The sequence below is a fragment of the Cotesia glomerata genome, linkage group LG2 (genome assembly GCF_020080835.1).
Source record: "Cotesia glomerata isolate CgM1 linkage group LG2, MPM_Cglom_v2.3, whole genome shotgun sequence".
In the NCBI taxonomy this organism is placed as follows: domain Eukaryota; kingdom Metazoa; phylum Arthropoda; class Insecta; order Hymenoptera; family Braconidae; genus Cotesia; species Cotesia glomerata.
Genome location: NC_058159.1, coordinates 11,600,106 through 11,625,178, shown reverse-complemented (window position 1 = coordinate 11,625,178; position 25,073 = coordinate 11,600,106). Strand labels below are relative to the sequence as shown.

Genomic DNA, 25,073 nt, shown 5'->3' with positions numbered 1-25,073 from the left:
AACATTTTTACTAGTTTTTGAGTTTTTCGTCGTTATTTTTGTGGAACGATCCTATCGTTGTTCTTTTCGGCTTCATCTTCCTTCTCTGCTTCGTCGTCCCCCTCTTGGCCAATGTCTGGAGTCAGATTACTTGTGGATGGTCCTGGTGTGGAAGCTGGTAGGAAGACTTCGTCGTCCCCCTGTTCTTCATTTCCGGTTTCCTGTGTCTTCTTCGGGTCTTCTGAAGTTATATCGAGGTTGCTAGTTTCGTAATAATTTATTTTCGGTGGGACTCCCGTTTTTCCCATCTCGCTTTTCCTAAGACGAGAGGCAATAGTCTCTCTTACTTCAGGAGCGCTGCTGACTCTTGGTCTATTTTTAGATTTCGTAGGGCGACCAGGGCGTTTGACCGCTTGAATCGCCTCCGAGTTAGAGAGTTTCTTACCCGATCCTTTTGATTTCGGTATAGCAGAAGTCGTGAAAGACGCGTGAGACACATGACACTATTTTCTCTCCATCTCCTTCTAGGTCATCGTCGTCCTTCTCTGTCGTTGTTTGACTGAGAATTCCGGATATTTCCGAGTCTGACGCGCTGACAGCTAGGATGAAGGGTTTGTTAAAATCTGGATATTTTAGGAAAGAGCCTTCACAGAGGGCATTTTTGATATCATTAAATGCCATTTGTGTTCCCTCTGTCTATATGAAAGGTTTAGTTTTTCGAGTAAGGTCCGTTATGGGCTTAGCCCTTTCAGCGAAATTTTGGATGAATCTCCGATAATAATTTGCAAGTCCTATAAATTTTTTGGCTTCAGTATGATTTCTAGGTCGTGAGGCATTTTTAAGAGATGAAATTTTTTTTGGATCTGGTCTTATGCCTTCTTTAGTAATTACATGACCTAGATGGTCTACTTCCGGACAGAGAAATTTACATCGTGAGACCTGTTTCTCTTAATCGGTTGAAGAGTCGTTGAACTCTTACCCCGTGTTCTTCTAGGGTTCTGCCATAGCTAACTAAATCATCTATATAAATAAAAAGTTCCGTCCCTTTTAACCCGCTTAGCGTGGAGTCCATCATTCTTTGAAAGATAGACGGGGCGCATTCTAGACCAAAGGGCATACAACAATATTCCCAGTGACCGTCTGGTGTAGAAAATGCCGTTTTTGGCGCATCTGCGGGGTGCATTGGGATCTGGTGGAAACCCATAGCAAGATCACAGACGCTGAAGAAATTAGCGTCGCCTAATTGATCTAAAATATCGATAATTAGGGGTAGAGGGTAGGCGTCCCCCCTGGTTATTTTGTTTAATTGCCTGAAGTCGATAACCATTCTATATTTTTTTATAGAAGAGTCATTAGATTTTTTTGGTACAATCCACAATAGTGAATTGTACGGGGAATTAGATTTTCTTATAATTCCTTGTTTTTCGAGATTTTCAACCTGCCTGGCGATTTCTTCGCGATGTTCTGGGGGAAATCGGTATTGTTTTATTCTCACCGGTTTATTGGTGATAGTTTCTATCCGGCAGGTGAAATTTTTTGAACGGCCTAGTTTATCTCCGGGAAGATGAAAAACATCGTGATTGTTTCGAATGAGAGTCTGGACTTGCTCTATTTCTTCCTCGTTTAGGTGACTTAGAGGAATTTTCTGGAGTATCATCTTGATACGTTTTTCCGGATTACTTATACGACCGGAGTTTTCTATCAGAGGGTCATCGGACTCGTTCCCGTCTGAGCTAGGGTTATCGAACTCGAACTTTTCGAGTGTTTGGGGTCCGATTTCTATGTCAACTGGATTCGAGTTAAGATTGATAATCATACACGTAGCGTATCCATCCTCCACCTTGACAACAGCCTCTCCTCCGAGCACCCCATCTGGAAGATCCATTCGAGGGAGGTATCCTTCGCTCTTCTCGAAGTCTTGGACAGGTATTGCTATTACCATTTTCATACGAGGTGGTATTGTATAATTCGAGGAAGGTGTTGTTTCAAGGCTAAAGGAGATTATTTTTGTAGGGCGAGATAATAAAGCTAAAGTTTGATTATCGTAGGAAATTTCTGCTTTTTCGGTTTCAAGGAAGTTGCTTCCCAGGATTCCCACTCCGGGGAATGGTAAATCCTCACGACAAACTTGAAACTCGACTTCAATATTAAGAATTTTTAATCTGGTTACTCCTAGGGTCTCGAAGGTACTGTCGCTGAGACCTCGGAATCTTCTAGCTTTTCCAATGTCGATAATTGCTTCAGGTTTTAAATCGGATGCATTGATGAGGCATACATCCCCCCCGGTATCTATGAGGAATCGCTGATAATTCCCTAGGAGCTGATTACACGATAAATATATTTTCGGCCCAGTTCCTAGAGCGAGGATCTTTTGCTCAGGAAACTTTCGTGGATTAATTATCGGTATTGGGCTTATAGGCTTATTTTTCATTACTAAGGTGTTCCAGTAAAATGAGATGTTTACACGATTTTGAACAAAAAATTCGTTTCCGAGAATGGCCCTATAACCGCCGGGTGGTTCTGGAACGAGGTGGAACGTAATTTTTACTCCGAATATTTTAAGATTAATACGAAAGATTAATCGAACCGGTTATGGGCATTGAGCTCGTGGCAATACCCCCGACTACTCCCGTATTTTCGATGTTGCAAAGGGCTTCGTTGTGTAGTTCTTTTATACAAAGCAGATTGAGGTCCGAGCCAGTGTCGAGAAGGGCGTTTACTCCCCCGTTTCGAAGTGCTGGACTTCGTAGATGGACTGTAGGGCCTCTTCCTGTTGTTAGACATTTGGGCTCGTCCTTGATTGGCCTCGCAGCTCTCCCACAGTCATCAGTTGCGGATTTTGTGGTCCCGGTGACATCATACTGTTCTGTGCTGATTGTTGTTCCGGTCTCGAGAGTGGTATCGGTTCCGTGATATTCGATTGTTGTTCCATGATTTGCTTCTGAGGGTTTTAAAGAATTGATCGGGGGTATTGATTCTGAAAGCCCCGATATTGGCCCTTTGGATACTGCTGGTAATTGTTGGGGGCCCTCATTGTAGTAGACGGAGACTGGACGGGCATACTCGCCATTGTCTCTGCTTGACGAGCGCCCGACCCGTTTAAATGATCGTACGCGTCTCGGCGTTCTCCTTTTGGGCAAAATGGACAGTTGCAGATTATCGAAGGGTCCGATTTATGCCGCAATTTAGCCTCTTTCGAGTCTTCATCTTCTTCAAAACGAACTGTTCTTTTACCGGGCCCTGGTATTCCCGGGTGATAACGATTTTGGTTATAATTTTGGAAAGTTCGCGGTTGATAGTAATTATGACCCCTAGGCCCATATTGAGGGTTTCGCTCGGTTCCGAACGCGAAGGTGGAGCCCATCATTTGTTGTTCTCTCAGATGGCCTTGACCGTAGTAACTGTCTTCGTACAGGTCAGGAAATGGGTCTTCGTAATAGTCTGTCGAGTGTATTGGTCCAGAGGCGATCGTCATTGGAGCCTGACCATATTCTTGATACGTTAAAGTGCGAGGTAACTCGCGATAATTACCTCGATCGTCGTAGTCCTGGGAAGCTCTAGGCATCTGCGGGTAACGTCTGTTACCGTCTTGTCCAGATCGTCTGTAAAATTCTACCGAGGGCGGTAGAGCTTCGCCTGGTATGAGTCCGTCGTCTCTCATAGCGCGTCTACGTTCTGGTCTTCTGTATGCGTCATTTTCGATGGCCTTGTACATGTCGTCTAGAGTTTCTGCTCTCTTTATTTTGCACAGGCATGGTAGAAAGTCTAGTAAGTATTCGTATAATGTAGTAGCTGCTGTTTTTTCAAATGTCCGTTTTACTACGGCTTTATCGGCTTCGGGAGCGTTGAGCTCAATACGGGTAACCATCTCACTTAACCGGTAATAAAAGTCTTCGATATTTTCGGTGTCTTTTGGGACCGCCGCGGCTAAGTTTTTCTGCCACGTGATGTATGGGTCACCCCTTTTAAGTTTTCGACCTAACACAAGTAGGATATCTTCTACTGAGGCCAGTTCGACATGTTCAACCAATCTCTTGGTTCGTCCATATAGTTTTTGGGCTATACGGCGAGCAAAGAAGACTTATTTATCTGCTGGAATACTCGATAGCCAATTTCTTACTATCCCATCGAATAATTCGAAGTCTTTCTCGGCAGTTGGACCTTCTCCGTTGAAGTACGGAAGGGCATCGTGGAGTTCTTTAGCTAAGGTTTGGATTTGAGGGGTAAGACTGTCCTCAGCTATAGAGGTATCTACGCGGAAAGTTCTATTAGCCATGTCTCCGAATGGAAAATCGTTTGGACAAGGGAAGAAAAACGTTCCCGATTCGTCCTCGAAGGATTCCACGGTTTGGGGTGATTTAATGCGGGATGGAATTTATTTATTCCGGGTAAAATCTCGGAGTGGATAGTGAGAATTTTTATCGGCGCGTCAATTTATTATGGGCCCGACAGAGATTTGAAAAGGTAAAAGCCGAAAAATTTTTAAACAAGGAGAAAAGAAGAAAAAAAAAATTTTTAATAAAATTTTTGAATGTCAATAACGGAAATTGATAATTAGTTGACGTGGTTGTCGAATAAAAAAAATTTGTTAATAATTTTATTTTACGAGACCTAAAGAATATACACAAAAAAAATTTCGTAGATATATAATTTAGTAAGAGGAAAAATTTTCCGAGATAATTGCGAATCAAAAGATCTTTATTATTGTTATACGCGACGGGGAACAGAAATTCAAAAATCAATAAGAAATATTTTTTTTTTTCATAAGATGCAAAAAAAAATTTTATAAGAGTGAGAAAAAGAAAGAACACAAAATAAAAATATATATATATATATATATATATATATATATATATATACAATAACAAAGGTATTAATATTTCGAATCAGCAAAAATCTCGAGGAACAGAAAAAAAAGAAAACAATTTTATGAGAAAAAAAATTTCCGAAAATACCAAATTTTGCTTCTTATTTTGGTTAAAATTATTTTGGCCAAGTAATTGTGTAAATTTTGTGAGAGTTCTCTCAGCTGAAGAAAGTGCTAGTTAAAGCACCTTTCCAAAGCTGGCAAACTTCTCTGAATGTTTTGTAAGAGAAGGTGCTAAATTCACAGCACCCTTCTCGTAGGATATAGTATATGTGTAATAGGCTTAAAATAATTTTAATCAAAAAAATTTTAAAAGAGAGATAAAAGAATTTCGAGAAAAAAAATTTTTATTTATAAATTTAAATAACTAGGTCAAAAGTAATACTGCTTAATTAGCAAAAAAAATGTAGAATTTCTCAATACGGAAAAAGAATATTTTTGCTGACAAGAATGTAGGTGCGAGTACGCGTGAGGCAACCACCTCGAATAAAGAAACGTCAGCGAATTCTTTATTGTAATATTAGACTACGATAAGTAAAGTATACCAAAAGGTTAAAAACCTGTATGAGGTCAAAAACCGATGATGAAAAATAGTATTGCTAAATATCGAAATAACTCCTTTAACCCAAAAAAATTTAATATGACGAAAGAGAAATTCTTTTGCAAGTTATGGGGACAATTTAATGTGAATCAAAAATTTTTCAACAAAAATTCTAAAATTTCAGGAGTTAATATTTTATATCAAATTTAGAAAGGAAATATTTTATAAAATTTAAAAATAAAATAACTTGATAAATTTAGCTAATAAGAAAAAATTTTTTTTAATTGTCAAAATTAAACACAATTAAACTCGAATTTATTTAGACAATGGAATTTTAAATTTGATTTCAATAAAAAAAAAATGGAAATAACCGAAAAAAAAAATTTGCCAAGAGAAAAATTTCTGGATAGATAATAGTATACAAAGAAGAATATTATGAAATTTTCAGAACTTTTAAATAAAATTTAAAATTTGGTTTTAAAGAAGACCTTTTTTTTTTTTTTTATTACAGATGTCAAAATTGAATAGAATTAAATTTGAATTTACTTTTGAACAGTGGAATTGACTTGATTTTAATAAGAAATAGATTTAAAAGAAAAAAAGGAAATATTTAAAGATTATAAATTTTCTCAAACAAAAGTTAAATAGTTTCTTATTCGAAATCCCACCGCTGCCACCAGTGTTCTTTATGTTATGTCCAAGGGTGTTTTTAGAGCGGTAACGTAAACGATGAAGGTTTGGACTAACAGTTTGAAGAATACGCAACGGAGTTTTTAAATTCCGTTGTTTTAATTATTTTTGTGGAACGTTTTCGATGTACGAATTTACCACGCCTTCGTTTGAGACTGTACATGGATTTTAATTAGGAGTAGATGTACTTACTTCTTGCTGGATTATTTCTTAGGATTAAATCCGTGATTCCGGGGCTGATCGCAGTGCCTTTTCCTTGATTGCACCCTCTGTTGGTATTTGCAGCGAATGGATGTGGATGGATGTGGGCTGCTTATTCTAAGGGGTCCTTATTTTACGAAATGAACTTATTTGAAACAGATTTCACTTTTCAAGATTTATTTAACAAACACCAAAACCTTTACACTCTCACAATTTTTATTAGATCGAAATTATTTATTAATGAATTTTATTTATTTTGAGCTAACGTCCTCCAGTCCCCCGTAGGGTAAAGTGCGCAAATTTAGCTTTAAAAGATCTTAAGTTACTTATTGACCGAACTCTCGCCTAAGTGCAAGGCAAATTAGAACTTTGAGAATCCGGTTCTTTAGATTTTCTTATTGGTCAAAATCACGCCTAAGTGCAGGGCAAATTAAGACTTTGAGATTTTGACTCTCTAAATTTTATCTACTAACCGAGCTCTCGCCTAAGTGCAGAGCAAATTAGAACTTTGAGAATCCCGACTCGTAGACAATAATAACAACTAATACGTGGCCTGCCGGTTAAACCGCGTCCAAACTTCCTCTAAGTGCAGTGCAAATTAAAGCAAAGGACTCTACAAGGCACGGGCCTGTCAAGTTAAACGCGGAAGTCGAATTAACTAACAAAAGACCTGGATTTGGCTGTTGATCGCATTTTTAAAAGCTCGCGGTGCTGAGATTGCAGAAGTCCCCGCTAGTCAACCAGCAGTCACGCAGCTTATATTTTATTGAGGCTTTCGCGCATGGAGAAGTCTTCCATCTGTGCGGGTGATTTAAATAAATAAAAAAATGCGGGTGGACATAACAAGACCAATGCTGGAGATATGCTGATAACTCTTTCGAGGAAGAACACTGACAAAGGCCAAACATTGAGAAAGACCATTGCAGACATACTGAAAGAAGACGCAAGAGTAACCTGCAAAGGACCACAGGAGGTAATTGAGATCCGAGACGTCGATGATGACACAACGAAGGACGACATCCAGGGTGCCCTATAAAAGGAAGCTGGAGATGGCTGTGAGATACCACTAGAGGCAATCAAGATCCGTAAGGCCTATAGAGGTACTCAAATTGCCAGAGTAATTCTACCAGCAGCAACAGCACAGAAACTACTGGATGGAAGTAGCAAAATCCGGGTTCGTTGGGTTAGTTGCCGAATAAGGGCAACGAAGAGACCTATTCAATGCTTTAAATGCTGACATTTCGGACATCATGGATCCCAGTGCAGAAGCAAGGTGTACCGGTCGAAGCTTTGCATCAGGTGTGGACAAGATGGGCACAAGAATGCTGATTGTAAAAATCCAGCCAAATGTGCATTATGTGCTGAGATTGAAAGTGCAGAGAATGTTGCCCACCATGCCGGTACTTATAAGTGCCCGTTATTTCAGGAGGCACTCCAGAAGTTGACGAACAAACAAACATGAGGATACTGCAGCTCAATCTCAACCATTGTGAGGCAGCACATGACCTGCTCATGCAATCCGTGCGAGAACTAGAGCTTGACTTGGTACTGGTAGCAGAGTCATATAAACACCTGAATACCCAACCCTGGGAATCTGACAGCACATCTAAAGCTGTCATCTGGTCATGTGGCAAGCTTCCTTTCCAAAATGCAGTCGACAACAGCAATTCCGGCTTTGTAGCAGTATCAGTAGAGGGCATCCGCTTCTATAGCTGTTACGCACCACCTAGCCTCTCTACTGTCGAATTCACCGCATTTCTGGATCGACTTACCGAGGACGCGAAGCATTACCACCCAGTGGCAATAGCCAGGGACTTCAACGCCTGGGCAGTAGACTGGAGCAGCAAGCATACAAACGCACGAAGAAAGGAACTACTAGAAGCCTTTTCTACATTAGATGTATTAATGCTCAACAGTGGTGATACACCAACCTACACCAAAGGAGACGCAAGTTCTATTGTAGATCTCACTTTCGTCAGTAACAGCCTCACCAGAGGTAATATCAACTGGAAGGTGATGGATATTTACACAGCCAGCGACCACAACGCAATTCTCTGAGAAATATCAAACGTCCAGAGCCCGAAAAGACCTAAAAAGCAACTTAACACCATTGGTTGGAAGGTAAAAACTATTGACCCAAGTGCATTGTTAGTAGCTCTCAATAGTGACCAGATTATCGTGGGCTGCGCAAAATAGAAGACCAAGGACCTGATGAAAAGAGTGACCCAGGCTTGTGACGACAGTATGTCTCGTAGACGTGGCATGAACACAAGACCTTCCGTTCACTGATGGAACGACCACATCAGCGCCCTTCGTAAAGAGTGTCATCAGAAGAGAAGAATATCTCAGCGTGGCTACCGACGACCTACCTCTGCGGAGCTGGTCGCAGAGTACAAAAAAGCCCGTCGATCCCTGAACAAAGCCATCAAAGATAGCAAAAGAAAATGCTGGAAGGAGCTCATTAACGAGGTGGACAGAGATCTGTGGGGTAGGCCGTATAAAGTTGTCATGAACCATCTTAAAAACCAGCTAATGCCATCACCCACGTGTCCTCAACTCCTACAGAAGATCGTAAACACGTTGTTCCCCGAACAAAGCGAGTTTAACTACCTATTAGCGCAGAATGAAATGGATGACATTCCATCACGGAAGATCTGTCACGGAGGAAGAACTGATGGAGGCTTGTAATCGTGTAGGGAACAATAAAGCGCCGGGATTAAACGGGGTCCCCAATATTGCTTTAAAAACAGCTATAAAAGCAGTGCCATCATTGTTCCTGGACTTCTACGACACATGCCTCAAGGAAGTGATTTTCCCTCGGAAGTGGAAGCAGCAACGACTAGTACTACTTCCAAAAGGGAAAAAGCCACCAGAAGAACCGTCATCTTATCGACCACTTTGTATGTTAGACACGGCAGGTAAGATACTTGAGCGTATAATCCACCAAAGAATAGAAGGAGTTGTCGATCCACTCCTGACAGACAACCAGTATGGTTTTCGGAAAGGACAATCAACCCTGGACGCAATCAATCTGGTTGTTGCAACGGCCAAGAAGGCAATCGAAGGGATCAGATGGAAGGGTGGAGCATAGAAGTACTGCCTGGTGGCCACTTTGGGCATCTAAAATGTCTTCAACTCCGCCAACTGGGACTGCATTATGCAAGCCCTGGGAGAGAAAAACGTACCAGGATACCTACGGAGGATAGTGGCTAGCTACTTCACGGACAGAATCCTGAGATACGACACGAAGAATGGTCCAAAAGAGTATGATATTACCGGAGGTGTATCCCAGGGTTCCGTTCTGGGTCCACTTCTGTGGAATGTCATGTATGATGGCCTGCTGAGACTGACTCTTCCAAGAAGTGTCAAGCTTGTTGCATATGCAAATGATGTAGCTGTCGTTATCGTTGCTAAACACCAAGATGAGATAAACCACATGTTCGGTATCACCTTTGATAAAGTTAACCGGTGGATGGACTCAATGAATCTACAACTGGCTAAACAGAAGACTGAGGCTGTGCTTATTACCAGCAGAAAAGTGATAGAGACCATAAAGCTGAAAGTCGGAGAGCAAGAAATCACATCACAATCATATATCCGATATCTGGGAGTGATGCTTGATGCCTGACTCAACTTTAAACAGCAAGTCGAACACGTGAGTGCAAAAGCATCAGCAGTGGTAGCTAGCTTAGCACGACTGATGCCAAACGTCGGAGGCCTAAAGCAGAGCAGAAGACTACTGCTATCATCTGTAGTCAAATCAATGCTCACTTACGGAATATCTATCTGGGTGGACGCACTAGAGAAGCAAGAATCATGGAGAAAGGCTGCACCAGTCTACCGTCTGAGTGCCTTAAGAGTAGCGAGCGCCTTCCGCACAATATCTATGGAAGCAGTGTGTGTCATTTCCGGAACTTTGCCTCTCAGAGTCTTAGCTGAGGAAAGACGGATCCTTTATCAACGAAAGAAGTCAACCATACTAAGCGCTGAGGAGCTTAGAACAGAAGAACAGCAGAAGAGCATAAGTCGATGGCAACTACAGTGGGATGCCACAGTGAAGGGTAGGTGGACGCATCGTCTCATATCAAAGACCAACGTTTTGCTAAACTGGAGTCACGGTGAGGTCAACTATTATCTTACGCAGATGTTATCAGGACACGGCTGTTTCTGGGCGTATCTCTACCGCTTTAAGCATTATAATTCCCCAGAGTGCCCGTTCTGCCCAGGAGTCAATGAAGATGCAGAGCACGTCTTCTTTGAGTGCCCACGTTTTTATCCACAGCGAGATAAGCTGGAGAATATCCTGAAGAGGAAAATCCAACCAGAGACAATAGTAGAAGCAATGCTGTCATCAGAGGCTGCCTGGAACGCCACAAACACGTTTGTCACGGGAGTCCTCTCAGACCTGCGGTCCATAGAAAGAAGAAGAGCGAATGACGCCAATTAGAAACAGGAAAGAATAACACCTTAGCCACCAGAAGAAAGAGCAGTAGCTAGATCCTCCCCGCACGAAGTAATGTCTGACGGCTATTTCCATGAGGGATTAGGGGAAAGAGGAAAAGGGGTTTAGGGTTTAGTGGGTAGGGGCGCTAGCGTCGAGTTTTAGTATGACACTGCGTCGAGTCGCCATATATCCAGGCCAAACAGCTATGCCTAGAATCCGTAAAAAGGATTCACCCCCCTTAAAAAAAAAAAAAAAAAAAAAAAAAACACACACATGAACACACACACACACACACACACACACACACACACACACACACACAACTCTTTTAACCCTCTTATAACTTTTGAACGGTTGATCCGATTTCATCGCGGTTGGTGCTATACGAAAGGGCTCGGCCAAACTTAGATTTCCTGTTAATTTGAACCGATTTGGGCCGATAGATTTTGAGAAATTTTGACAAATCTCAACAGTAATAAAAAAAATTGTTTCAAGGGGGTTTTTTTGGAATAACTTTTAAACGGCTTAACCGATCGATTCCAAAAACTAAGCAGTATTTAACCTTAAAAAACCACGTTGATCACCGCCAATCCAATCAAAATTAGTTTATTCGTTCAAGAGATCGTGAACGAAAAAAAACCGAAAAAGTTTTTTCGGAGTTTCTCCAAAATTTCTAGTTTGACTAATTAAAATGATGTTAAAAAAACTGTGTAGAATACCGTCAACTGCGTAAAAATCGGTTCATTTATTAAAAAGTTATTGCGGTTTGAAAATTCAAAAAATACTGTTTTATGAAACTTCTATCTGACTTTTGAGCTAAAAGAGCTCAAAAGCATAGAAAAGGTATCTTTTTGAGCTCGGAGAGCTCAAAACAACACATAGATTGTATTTTTGAGCTCTTCAAGCTCGAAAACTTCGTAGGTGCAATTTTAAGCGTCCAGGTATTAACGGAATCAGCGTGAAGTTGCAGGGATTGCCTTTAGGGTCAACCGTTTACCTAATTTTTAACTTCCCGCTAAGAAAATCTCAGATTTTCAAAAATCAGAAAGTTATTGGTTTTACCCCGTTTTACAAAAATCGAGTTTTTATCAGATCTTGACGTTTGAGGGTCACAGGAAGCTTCCCTGACTATCTCCGCGAGGGTGTCACTATGTCTGTATGTATGTATGTGTGTGTGTGTTTTTTTTTTTTTTTTTTTTTTTTTTTCAGAGGGGGGAATCCTTTTTGCGGATTCCAGGCATAGATGTTTTGCCTGGATATGTAGAGACTCGACGCTAACGCCCCTATTCATTAAACCCTAAACTCCTTTTCCTTCTTTCCTCTAATCCCTCATGGAAACCGCCGTCAGGCATTACTTCGTGAAGGGAGGATCTAGCTACTGCTCTTTCTTCTGGTGGCCAAGGTGTTAACTACCTTCCTTCTATCTTCTGCTATTTGCTCTTTTTCTTTCGGTGGAACGCAAGTCTTTAAGGACTTCTGTTGCAAACGTGTTGGTAGCGTTCCAGGCAGCTTCTGATGACAACATTGCTTCTACTAGTGAATCTGGTTGCATTCTCTGGTTCAGGATCCTCTCCAGTTCTTCACGCTGTGGATCGAAACGAGGACATACAAAGAAGACGTGCTCCGCGTCTTCAGCAGCTCCTGGGCAGGACGGGCACTCCGAAGAGTCATCGTGCTTAAAGCGGTGTGGATACTCTCGAAAACACCCATGTCCCGACAACATCTGCGTAAGATAGTAATTGACCTCACCGTGATTCCGGTTAAGCCAAATGTCGATCCGAGGTATGAGACGGTGCGTCCACCTACCCTTCTCTGCAGCATCCCATTGTAGTTGCCATCGGCCTATGCTCTTCTGCCGTTCTTCAATTCTAAGTTCTTCAGGGCTTAGTGCAGTTGACCTTTTTCGTTGGTAAAGGGCCCGTCTTTCCTCTGCTAGAATTCTAAGAGGTAGAGTTCCAGCAATGACGCACACTGCTTCTTCTGATATCGTGCGGAAGGCGCTAGCTACTCGTAAAGCACTCAGTCGATATACTGGTCCAGCCTTTCTCCATGATTCTTGCGTCTTCAATGCGTCGGCCCAAATGGATATTCCGTAAGTGAGCACCGATATGACTACTGATGACAATAATAGCCTCCTGCTCTGTTTTGGGCCTCCGACGTTCGGCTTCAGTCGTGCGAGACTAGCCCTCACTACTGACGCTTTGGCACTGACATGTTCCACTTGCTGCTTGAAGTTGAGTCGGGCATCAAGCATCACTCCCAAATATCGGATATAAGGTTGTGATGTGATTTCTTGTTCGCCGACTTTCAGCTTAATGGTCTCTACCACTTTTCTGCTGGTAATAAGCACTGCCTCAGTCTTGTGTTGCGCCAGTTGCAGGTTCACTGCGTCCATCCACCGGTCAACGCGCTCAAAAGTGAGATCGAACATATGGTTTATCTCGTCAAGGTGTTTGGCAACAATCACTACGGCTACGTCATCTGCATATGCTACGAGTTTGACGTTTCTTGGCAGAGTTAGTCTTAATAGATCGTCATACATAATATTCCACAGGAGCGGGCCTAGGACTGAACCTTGTGGTACACCTCCAGTAATATCATACTCCCTCGGACCGTTCTTCGCGTCATACTTCAAGACCCTATTTTCAAAGTAGCTTGTTACGATCTTAAGAAGGTATTCTGGTACATTCTTCTCTTGGAGGGCCTGCATGATGCATTCCCAATTGGCGGAGTTGAATGCGTTTCTGATGTCTAGGGTCGCCACCAGGCAATACTCTTTCGTTCCACCCTTCCATCTGGTTCCTGCGATTGCTTCCTTGGCCGTATCAACAACCTGTTTGATTGCGTCCAGGGTTGATCGTCCTTTCCGGAATCCATACTGATTGTCTGCCAGGAGTGGGTCGACTACTGCTTCAATTCTCTGGTGAATTATGCGTTCAAATATCTTACCCGCTGTATCTAGCATGCAAAGTGGGCGGTAAGATGACGGTTCATCCGGTTGTTTTTTTCCCTTTAGGTAACAGTACCAATCGTTGCTGTTTCCACTTATGCGGGAAAGTCCCCTCCTTAAGGCATGAATTATAAACGTCTAGGAATAATGTTGGAGCTGCCTTTATGATGGTTTTCAAGGCTATATTAGGGATTCCGTCCAATCCCGGCGCTTTATTATTCCTTACACGGTTACAGGCCTCCAGCAGTTCTTCTTCAGTGACAGGTGGAGTGTCATCCAGTTCGCCTGGCGCGAACTGGTAATCGAAGTTGCGTTGCTGTGGGAATAGTGCAGTGACGATTTTCTGGAGAAGTTGAGGACACGTAAGTGATGGCATTTGTTGTTTTTTTAGGTGGGTCATAACCACCTTATAAGGCCTAGCCCACACGTATTTATCCACCTCGTTGATGAGCTCTTTCCAGCATTGTCTCTTACTATCCTTGATAGCTTTGTTCAATGATCGACGGGCTTTTTTGTATTCTGCAACCAGCTCCGCAGAGTTAGGTCGTCGATAGCCACGCTGGGATATTCTTCTTTTCTTTAGACACTCTTTCCGAAGAACACTGATGTGGTCGTTCCACCAGTGCACTGCCGGGCGTTGGCTTATGCTGTGTTTCCGGACCATACTGGCGTCACAGGCCTGGACAACTCTTTTCATCAGGTCTTTGGTCATTTCTTCTGCGGATCCAGTAGTAATCGGTTCACTATTAAGGGCTATTACCAATGTGCTTGTGTCAAAAGGCTTCACTTTCCATCCAATGGTATTGAATGACTTGATTGGTCTTCTTGTATTCCGGTCATGTGATATTTCCCAGAGAATTGCCTTGTGGTCACTGGCTGTGTAGATATCCATCACCTTCCAGTCGTATTTCCCACTGATGAGGCTGCTGCTGACGAAAGTGAGATCTACGATAGAGCTTGCTTCTCCTTTAATATAGGTTGGCGTATCACCACTGTTGAGCTGGACTACATCTAGTGTAGAGAAAGCTTCTAGGAGTGCTTTTCCTCGCGCATTTGTCTGCTTGCTGCCCCAGTCTACTGCCCAGGAGTTGAAGTCACCGGCAATCGCGACCGGATAATGCTGCTTGGCGTCCTCGGTCAGTTTGTCCAAGAATTCAGTGAATTCAACAATGGATAGGCTAGGTGGTGCCTAACACCTGTAGAAACGGATGCCGTTAACTGTTGCTGCTACAAAGCCGGCATTATCATTGTTAACTACACTCTGGAAGGGATGCTTACCACAAGACCAGATGACAGCCTTGGTGGTGCTGTCAGATTCCCAAGGCTGGGTATTCAGGTATCTGTATGGCTCTGCTATCATTACTAAGTCTAACTCTAGTTCTCTTGCTGTTTGCATAAGCAGATCATGTGCAGCTTCGCAATGGTTTAGGTTTAGCTGAAATATCTTCATGTCTGTTTGTTTGTTATCTTTTGGAGTGCCTCTTTAAATACTGGGCACCTGGATGCGCCGGCATGATGAGCCGAGTTCTCCGCACTTTGATCCGCGCATAATACACATTTCGCTGGGTTTTTGCATTCAGCAATCTTGTCTCCCTCTTGTCCGCACCTAATACATAGCTTAGACCGATCCACATTGCTCTTGCACTGGGATCCAAGATGTCTAAAGTGCCAGCACTTGAAACATTGGATTGGTCTCCTCGTAGCTCTGATTCGGCAGTTGGCCCAGCCGATCCGGACTTTACCGCTTCCTGTCAATATTTTCCGCGCTGCAGCTGCTGGTAGTGTCACAACAGCTGTCTGAGTACCTCTGTAGGCCTTATGAATCTTAATTGTCCCTAGTGGTATCTCGCAGGTTTCTCCGATTCCCGTTTGCAAGGCAGCCTGAATATCCTCCTTGGTTGTGGTACCGTCAAGATCTCGGATTTCGACGTCTTCCTGTGGCCCTTTGCAGATTACCTTCGCGTCTTCTTGGAGGATGTCCCCGATGGTCTTCTGTAAGGCTTGGCCTCGGTCAGCGCTCTTCCTCGAAAGCGTAATCAGCAAGCTCCCGGTCCTAGTTCTTTGGATCTTATCCACTGTAGTACGGACCTGTTCGTCAGGGACGTCCTGCTTTATTCGCTTCAGAATTTCAGCAAACTTTGCCGTCTCTGCGGGGTGGATGATCAGTGCGTCCGGCCTGATCCGTTTGCGCGGTTCTTTCCGATTAGGCTCTGGCCTGGACTCCTTCGGCGGTTGCTTCTGGAGCTTTTCTACTGCTTGCTCTCTCTTGGACTTCCGTGACTGGACTTTTTGCCATTCATTCACCTCCTTTTTTCCGCCGTTCTGTGTTACCGCGTTTTTCGAGGGACTTGGTTTAAGGTCCTTCTTCTTCTTAGTACGGCTGGTCATTAAGTCTAGAGAATTTCGTTCTTTCCTTTTTCCGGGCCTGATATCAGTTCCAGTTTCCTCTCCGTCTTCGACAACTGACTCGACGTCACCCTCGCCACCTGTGTCCATCTCCTCGACAAACGTGTCGGCTTTTGCTGGTGAAACCGCTGTCACACTCGTCTTCATCACGATATTACCGTGTTGTTGTTGGATCTCCTGCCATTCTTGGTCCAGTTTTTTGAACCTTCTCAGGGCACTGCAGATGTTCGTCGACTTCGACTTGATCTCCTTGTGGACATTTTGCTTGGTTTGGAGAAAGTCCTGCAGTCCACTGACTAGCTTCTCCAGATGTGCCAGCGCATCTGTCCTCTTCATCTTTGCACTAAGTAGCAGTGCGTATTGCTGGGCATGAGGCCCGTTTTCACTCTTGTTTGTTTCCTGTGCATTACTCATACTTTTTAATTTACCAGCGCATCGTACGGAGTGGAGCGGGTTGCCATAACTAGGAACGGGTGTACCCTCGGAGATAGTACTCCTACCCCAGTTCCCTGAGGCCTAGCCGACACTTAGCCAGTCCCGGAATACACGGACGGACTGGACTCGCTCGGAGCGGTGAAGATTCCGATCTCTAACACCCCCTGCGTACTTCTTGATCAAGGCCCGAAGTGGCTGGCTCCTGATCCACTGCTGCAACTTACACCTCGGTAGAGCAAGCTCACATCAGCCGTGGCCTGCATCGTCGGAAACTACGATACAGGTTCCGGTCACTCCCAGTGGGTCACAGCAGAGAACGATCGTCTTGTTAGGTCAGTTAGTGCGACCAATCCATTAAAGGGGAGTTTTGTCCACGGGAGCGTATTTTGTTTGGTTATTTTACTTGGCTCCTACCCGCTGTACCTCATCAACTAAGAGATTAAGTGTCATACAAGGACAGCGAGCGTTCTCCCATCCGCTCGAGGAGACGCGCCCGGTAGCAGTATCTCTTCTGCCCCGAGTGTGTGTGTATGTGTGTGTGTGTGTGTGTGTGTGTGTGTGTGTGTGGGTGTGTGTGTGTGTGTGTGTGTGTGTGTGTGTGTGTGTGTGTGTGTGTGTGTGTGTGTGTGAGTATGTAAACCTCTCATAACTTTTGAATAGCTCGACCGATTCGATCGTGGTTAGCGCCATTCGAAAGGGCTTGTCCAAACTTAGATTTTAAAATACAATGAAAGTCGATTTGGACCTGTTTTTTTTTAAATTTTTTTTAAAGTGGTTTTTTTGGAATAACTTCTGAACGGCTCCATCGATCAACTCCAAAAATCAATTAGCTCTTAACCTTGAAAAACCACGTCGATCGCCGCTAATCCAGTCAAAATCGGTTCATTCGTTCGAGAGATATGGTGCAGGAAAGAAAACCCAAAAAAGTGTTTTTTCAGAATTACTCTGAAATTTTCAGTTCGATCAATTAAAACCTGAAAATTCTTAATGAGGCTTAAAAAACTGCGTCGAATGTCACCAACCGCGTGGAAATCGGTTCATTCATTCAGAAGTTATTGCGGTTTGAAAACTCAAAAAATAGTGTTTTATCAACCTCCTATCAAACTTTTGAGCTTGAAGAGCTCAAAAGCCTGGAAAAGTTATCTTTTTGAGCTCGGAAAGCTCAAAAGAACATATAAATTATATTTCTGAGCTCGAAGAGGTTAACCCTTCGAGCTGGTTGCTATGAGAATTTCTCTCACGCAACAACATTCAACTTATAGGGTGGTGCTATAGTGCAAGTGAGACAAAAAAAAACACAACAGGTACGAAGGGTTAAAAACGTAATAAATGCAATTTTAAGCGCCCAAGTATGAAATTAGCGGGAAGTTGCAGGGATGGCCTTCAGGGTCAACCATTTTCCTAATTTTTTTTTATTTTTTATTTTTAATACCTATATCAACATTCATTGTTTCACATTCATATTTCAGAAGTGTGACTGTCTCTTTCCTCGAATCATTACACAGTATTGTACTTTAGTTGATAGTCATTTTATTGCAAATGCCTCATTTCGATTGTTTTAAATTATGTAAACTACTATAAAAATTTGTTTAAGAATTTTTATAGTTTCAGTTAGAAAAATTTTTGGACTTTTTGAATGAAGATTCTAAGCAGTCTTTTTTAAGTTTAAAAGTTACCATAAATTCTCTTACTTGCTCTAACTTGTACATCGCGACTGAGTATTCGACCAACTGAGTTACTAGCTATACATCTGTAAGCTGCACTATGGACGTCTTGTCTGAATGCTGCTGCTTGAAACGGAAGAAGTACAAGAGTTCCATTTCTAAGTACTCGCCGAACACCAAGTACGTCTCCAGCCGGAAGTCCATCTGCAGTAGACCAGTCGATATCCGGTGCTGGACTCCCAGTTGCTGCACAATCTAGCCAAGCTCCACTTGAATTTGAGAATTCAATTCTTGATGGCGGTTCAATTAGAAAGCTTGGTCCACGTAGATGAGCATCAAAACCATGGCCACCAGTTGAGGAAACTACTATCGCTATCCCTGGTGAAATAAAAAAAAAAAATTTTTATTTGAAACTAGCAGCGAAACCCGGCGTTGCTCGAGTTAAAATGCATCTCATGTATAATGACTTAACAAATATGTAGGGATACATTTTTTAACGTAGATATTATAGATTTCTATTTCAGATTTTGAGAAACAAATTCGGCCATTAAACACACGGTGTACATAGAGTATATCTGAAAGAGTAAACTAATTAACAAACTAATAAATTAACAGATCGATACGAACAGTTTTACACATTTCGGAATTTTCTAGATCATTCGAGAAATTTTTAGAAACTTCTAGAATATTCCAGATCGGCAATAACAGTTTTACTCATTTTGAAACGTTTTAGATCAATCAAGAAATTTTTTAAAACTTTTTAGGACGTAACAGACCAATTGTAGTAGTTTGCACTCAGTTTAGAATTTTCTAGATGATTCTAGAAATTTTTGGATTTTGCTAAAACATTCCTGATCAATAATAACAGATCTACATGTTTTTGAACTATTCCAGAATTTCTGAGATCTTTTCAAAAGTCCATGTGCGTTAGTAAAGAACAGAAATATGTTTTCACATTTTCACGACCCACCGTGACCAAACTCCCTTATTATTCCATGTAGGAAAGTATGGCGAGCCCAGGGTTGGTCCGTTTGACTTTTGAATTAGACCTAATTTTCGCTAATTATAGAAATAAAGTGAAAATAGCATTTGCCCTAACCGAGACTCGAATCTGAGCCGTACGCTTGCCAGACCGATAACTAAGTATTAGTTAAAAAAAAATGTATGAGTTAAGTTCTTATATTACTTTAAACTTTATACATTGTTCTGTATATTTTTGAAATTTTATTATAAATTTTACTGTTTAGAATTATCAATATTAAAAATTCAACTGTAAATTATTATATTTTTATCTTCCCGCCAAGAAAATCAATGATTTTCGAAAAATCGGGAAGTTATTGGTTTTACCCTGTCTTGCAAAAATCGAGGTTTCAACAGATCTCGACGTTTTGAGGCCCTAAGAAGCTTCCCTGACTATTTTTACGATGATGTCCGTACATCTGTATGTGTGTGTGTGTGTGTGTGTGTGTGTGTGTGTGTGTGTGTGTGTGTGTCTATGTGTGTGTGTAAATCTCTAATAACTTCTGAACGGCTTGACCGATTTGATTGCAGTTAGTGTCATTCGAAAGGGCTTCGCCAAACTTAGATTTCCTGTAAGTTCACTGTAAAAAAAAACCGGTGTGAGTCCATGCAGTAAATAAATGTTACTTGTCTCATTTTGATAAATATTTAATATTAATTGTGTTTTATGGATCATGTAATATTTATACTCCGATACAGTGTAAATTTATTCTACTGTTACACCGGTATTACACCGGTTATACCGATATTACACTGGTTTAAGACCGGATTTTTAACACCGCAAAAGAGCACTGCTACACCAGTGTTAATACACAGGTGTTACATAGCGGTGTTCAAATGCACTCATTTTAACACCGCTTTTTTTACAATGTTGGAACCGATTCGGACCGGTAGATTTCGAGAAATCGCCAAAAAAGTGAAAAAAAAGTTGTTTTTTTTTTCATTTGTTCAAAATATTTCCGAATTGGCTGAACCGATCGACCTCAAAAACTAGTCAGCTCTTAACCATGAAAACCCGCATCGATCGCCACCTAGAGCGTCAGAATCAGTTGATGCGTTCGTAAAATATCATTGTCGAAAAAAGTATTTTTTTCTAATAACTCTGAAATATTTCATCAGATCAATTTTTTGTTTTAAATTTTTTATAGGGCTTAAAAAACTACATCGATCGCCGCCAATCGGGTGAAAATCGGTTGATTCATTCAAAAGTTATAGCAGTTTGAAAATCAAAAAAATCGTATTTTATCGAACTTTGATAAAACTTTTGAGCTCTTCGAGCTCAAAAGCGTAGGTGAGCTATCTCTTTGAGCTCGGAGAGCTCAAAATAATACATAAATTCGAAAGTTATAAGCGATTCACATACTTACACACACACACACACACACACACACACACACACACACACACACACACACACACACACACACACACACCAGCGACCACAACGCGATTCTCTGAGAAATATCAAACATCCAGAGCCCGAGAAGACCTAAAAAGCAACTTAAAACCATTGGTTGGAAGGTAAAAACTATTGACCCAAGTGCATTGTTAGTAGCTCTCAATAGTGACCAGATTATCGTGGGCTGCGCAGAAGAGAAGACCAAGGACCTGATGAAAAGAGTGACCCAGGCTTGTGACGCCAGTATGTCTCGTAGACGTGGCATGAACACAAGACCTTCCGTTCACTGATGGAACGACCACATCAGCGCCCTTCGTAAAGAGTGTCATCAGAAGAGAGGAATATCTCAGCGTGGCTACCGACGACTTAACTCTGCGGAGCTGGTCGCAGAGTACAAAAAAGCCCGTCGATCCCTGAACAAAGCCATCAAAGATAGCTTTGGACATCAAAAATGTCTTCAACTCCGCCAACTGGGACTGCATTATGCAAGCCCTGGAAGAGAATAACGTACCAGGATACCTACGTAGGATAGTGGCTAGCTACTTTACGGACAGAATCCTGAGATACGACACGAAGAATGGTCCAAAAGAGTATGATATTACCGGAGGTGTATCCCAGAGTTCCGTTCTGGGTCCACTTTTGTGGAATGTCATGTATGATGGCCTGCTGAGACTGACTCTTCCAAGAAGTGTCAAGCTTGTTGCATATGCAGATGATGTCGCTGTCGTAATCGTTGCTAAACACCTAGATGAGATAAACCACATGTTCGGTATCACCTTTGAGAAAGTTAACCGGTGGATGGACTCAATGAATCTACAACTGGCTAAACAGAAGACTGAGGCTGTGCTTATTACCAGCAGAAAAGTGATAGAGACCATAAAGCTGAAAGTCGGAGAGCAAGAAATCACATCACAATCATATATCCGATATCTGGGAGTGATGCTTGATGCCTGACTCAACTTTAAGCAGCAAGTCGAACACGTGAGTGCAAAAGCATCAGCAGTGGTAGCTAGCTTAGCACGACTGATGCCAAACGTTGGAGGCCTAAAGCAGAGCAGAAGACTACTGCTATCATCTGTAGTCAAATCAATGCTCTCTTACGGAATATCTATCTGGGCGGACGCACTAGAGAAGCAAGAATCATGGAGAAAGGCTGCACCACTCTACCGTCTGAGTGCCTTAAGAGTAGCGAGCGCCTTCCGCACAATATCTATGGAAGCAGTGTGTGTCATTTCCGGAACTTTGCCTCTCAGAGTCTTAGCTGAGGAAAGACGGATCCTTTACCGACGAAAGAAGTCAACTATACTAAGCGCTGAGGAGCTTAGAACAGAAGAACAGCAGAAGAGCATAAATCGATGGCAACTACAGTGGGATGCCACAGTGAAGGGTAGGTGGACGCATAGTCTCATATCAAAGATCAACGTTTGGCTAAACCGGAGTCACGGTGAGGTCAACTATTATCTTACGCAGATGTTATCAGGACACGGCTGTTTCTGGGCGTATCTCAACCGCTTTAAGCATTATAATTCCCCAGAGTGCCCGTTCTGCCCAGGAGTCAATGAAGATGCAGAGCACGTCTTCTTTGAGTGCCCACGTTTTTATCCACAGTGAGATGAGCTGGAGAATATCCTGAAGAGGAAAATCCAACCAGAGACAATAGTAGAAGCAATGCTGTCATCAGAGGCTGCCTGGAACGCCACAAACACGTTTGTCACGGGAGTCCTCTCAGACCTGCGGTCCATAGAAAGAAGAAGAGCGAATGACGCCAATTAGAAAGAGGAAAGAATAACACCTTAGCCACCAGAAGAAAGCGCAGTAGCTAGATCCTCCCCTCACGAAGTAATGCCTGACGGCGGTTTCCATGAAGGATTAGGGGAAAGAGGAAAAGGAATTTAGGGTTTTGTGGGTAGGGGCGCTAGCCTCGAGTTTTAGTATGACACTGCGTCGAGTCGCCATATATCCAGGCCAAACAGCTATGCCTAGAATCCGTAAAAAGTATTCCCCCCCTTAAAAAAAAAAAAAAAAAAACACACACACACACACAGACATAGTGACAACCTCGCAGGGATAGTCAAGGAAGCTTCCTGTGACCTTCAGAAGTCGAGATCTGATAAAATTGATTTTTGCAAAACGGGGTGAAAACAATAACTTCCCGATTTTTGAAAATATTCGATTTTCTTTGTTAACGCCCCCGCAATGCCTTTTGGGGTTAGAATTCGAGAAAATCCATTCTCAGCTGAACTTGACATTACCCTCGAAGATTCCTACTAAATTCGGAGACTGTAGCAGTTACAGTTTAGAAATTAAAATTTTAGATTTTAACACACCTACTTCCGCAATGCCTCTCGGAAGTAGAATTTTTCCTTTGGGTGTGGAATTTCTTAAAATCCGTTCTTAGCTGACCTCTACATGGCTGTAAAATGCATGTAATAGCGGGAAAGCGGATGATCAGGTTTTGGTCTGGATATTTCAATTAAAACGTGGAAATATTATCATTAATGTGAACTAGAAATTTATTTACACAATATACACTTAATATTTATTTAATATGTTAGCGGATTGTCTTAATAAAAGCAGATAAGTTAATGAAAGCGTATGTAATAAAGTGAAGCCGGTTGAGACGTGGTTGAACACACTGCCAGCACTTTCCAGCACTGGAAAAGCGGTGAATTACTGCACAAATAACACAAATTATCTGAAACAGACTCAAAATAGAATAAGTACAATTTATTAAAGCGGATCAATAATCAATTAAGCGAAAAAGCGGAATTTTATAACTTAAGCGAATTAATTTAGCGGGATAGCGAAGCGTTAGACTCAATGGCGTTGTAGCGAAAGATAATAATAATAATGCGTCTTCTTCCTTGTCGACTTGGAGAAGAAGGCTGATTGTGCATGTCAGCGGAGCGATCAGCCAATCACAGCTTCGAGACATGGCGTGATCGGTCAAGCTTAGTTTTGCGCAGGCGGTTAGTTTAAGCGGGAACTAGCGGTTGACAGGTGCGGCTCGTGAAATTGGGAGTGCCCCAGGGGCGACTTCCTCGCGGCTGGGCCTGTTCACTGAACAATGGCAAAAATAATATTCCTACCAAATTTCAAGTTTCTAGGTGGTTCCCGATGGTTCCCGAAATATCGTGATGAGTCAATCTATCTATAGAACATCTCCTATATATATATATATATATATATATATATTAGGGTGTGCCAAAATGTAACTTCCGTGAAGAACCTTTTAGAATTGGGCGTTTTGAGTTCCGCTTTTAAAAACAGCTGTGTTTAGGCATTTTCTAAGATATTTTAGGTCGAGACGATAAATTTGATTTTCATAGAATTTTTTAACAGGAGCTTAGTTTGGGCACTTCCGCTGAAAATTCAAAATTTGACCGGAAGTGCCCAATTAAATCTCCTGCTATATATATATTATAGATTATCATTTCAACAATTCGTTTTTTTTTTCTGTATGCGGTAGTCAATTTTTGTAAATAATGTCTACTATGGACATAAAAATAAATTTTAGATGCATAAATTTCTAACAATATTGGCCGATCATAAACAGGAAGCCCCAGAGTTGAACGACGAGGCCCTGTCTGGGACAACATTGGAAAGCCCGTCTTGGCAAACCTATACTGTCCCATGCCCGGGCCATAACTGGGCAATCAGCTCTAAAAATATATCAATTTTATAACTATTTAAAAATTGGATAACTTCTCCTAATTCATTTTTTAAACCGTTTGAGTTCCAACTAGATATTTTTATGTTATCTATGGTGTTTCTAGTTTAGCTGTAAAATTCGCAAATACGCTAAATTTTTCTGTTTAAGGGGCACAACTAGTGTGAAATTTCGAAAAAATCGATTTTTTTTTTTTTCATATTTCGGTAGATTACACCTTTAAAAATAACATATTAAAATTTCAAATCGATATCTCATATAGTTTTTGAGTTATAACATTTTAAAGACCAGCCGCTCGGCAGCTAGAGAGTCCCATTAGCTACGAGACGTACCTGAGGTATTGTTCAGAGTCTACTGTCCCTTCCAGCCCCTATAACACGATTCCAGTTTCTATTGTTGGCTCTCAGGTATACTAAAATATATCATTATAATAATTTCTAGAAATTTTTCAATTGCGAAAAAACGCAAGTTTACCGGAAATAGATTTACATTTGAGCAATCTACTGCGAATACCAGTACGTCCGCAGAAAAGTTATTACATAATAATGACAATAATGTTATGATTGACCCATCTCATGGATATTGTATTTTGCAATTTTTATCAGTTTTTAGTGCAATTAGTAATTTAGTGGTGTGTAAAACCTGTCAAAAAAAAGTTACTTTCAATCAAGCAAGTCCAAGAGGCCTAGGGTTCAAAATTGCTATAATTTGTGAATGTGGCAATTCGTATATTAATTCTGGACCAATGATTGATAACGCATTTGAAGTAAATAGACGTATTGTTGCTGTGATGCGTCTATTGGGCAT

General features: G+C 41.7%; 1 protein-coding gene across 1 annotated transcript in view; it reads right to left on the bottom strand.

Annotated features, from left to right (window-relative positions):
• LOC123258725 (Down syndrome cell adhesion molecule-like protein Dscam2) overlaps nucleotides 1-25,073 on the bottom strand; it is a gene marked incomplete in the record, with an annotated part of 496,366 nt that overhangs the window by 444,419 nt on the left and 26,874 nt on the right. The window contains 1 exon segment of the mRNA XM_044718910.1: nucleotides 18,205-18,555. Within this exon segment, the coding sequence (XP_044574845.1) occupies nucleotides 18,205-18,555 (351 nt within the window).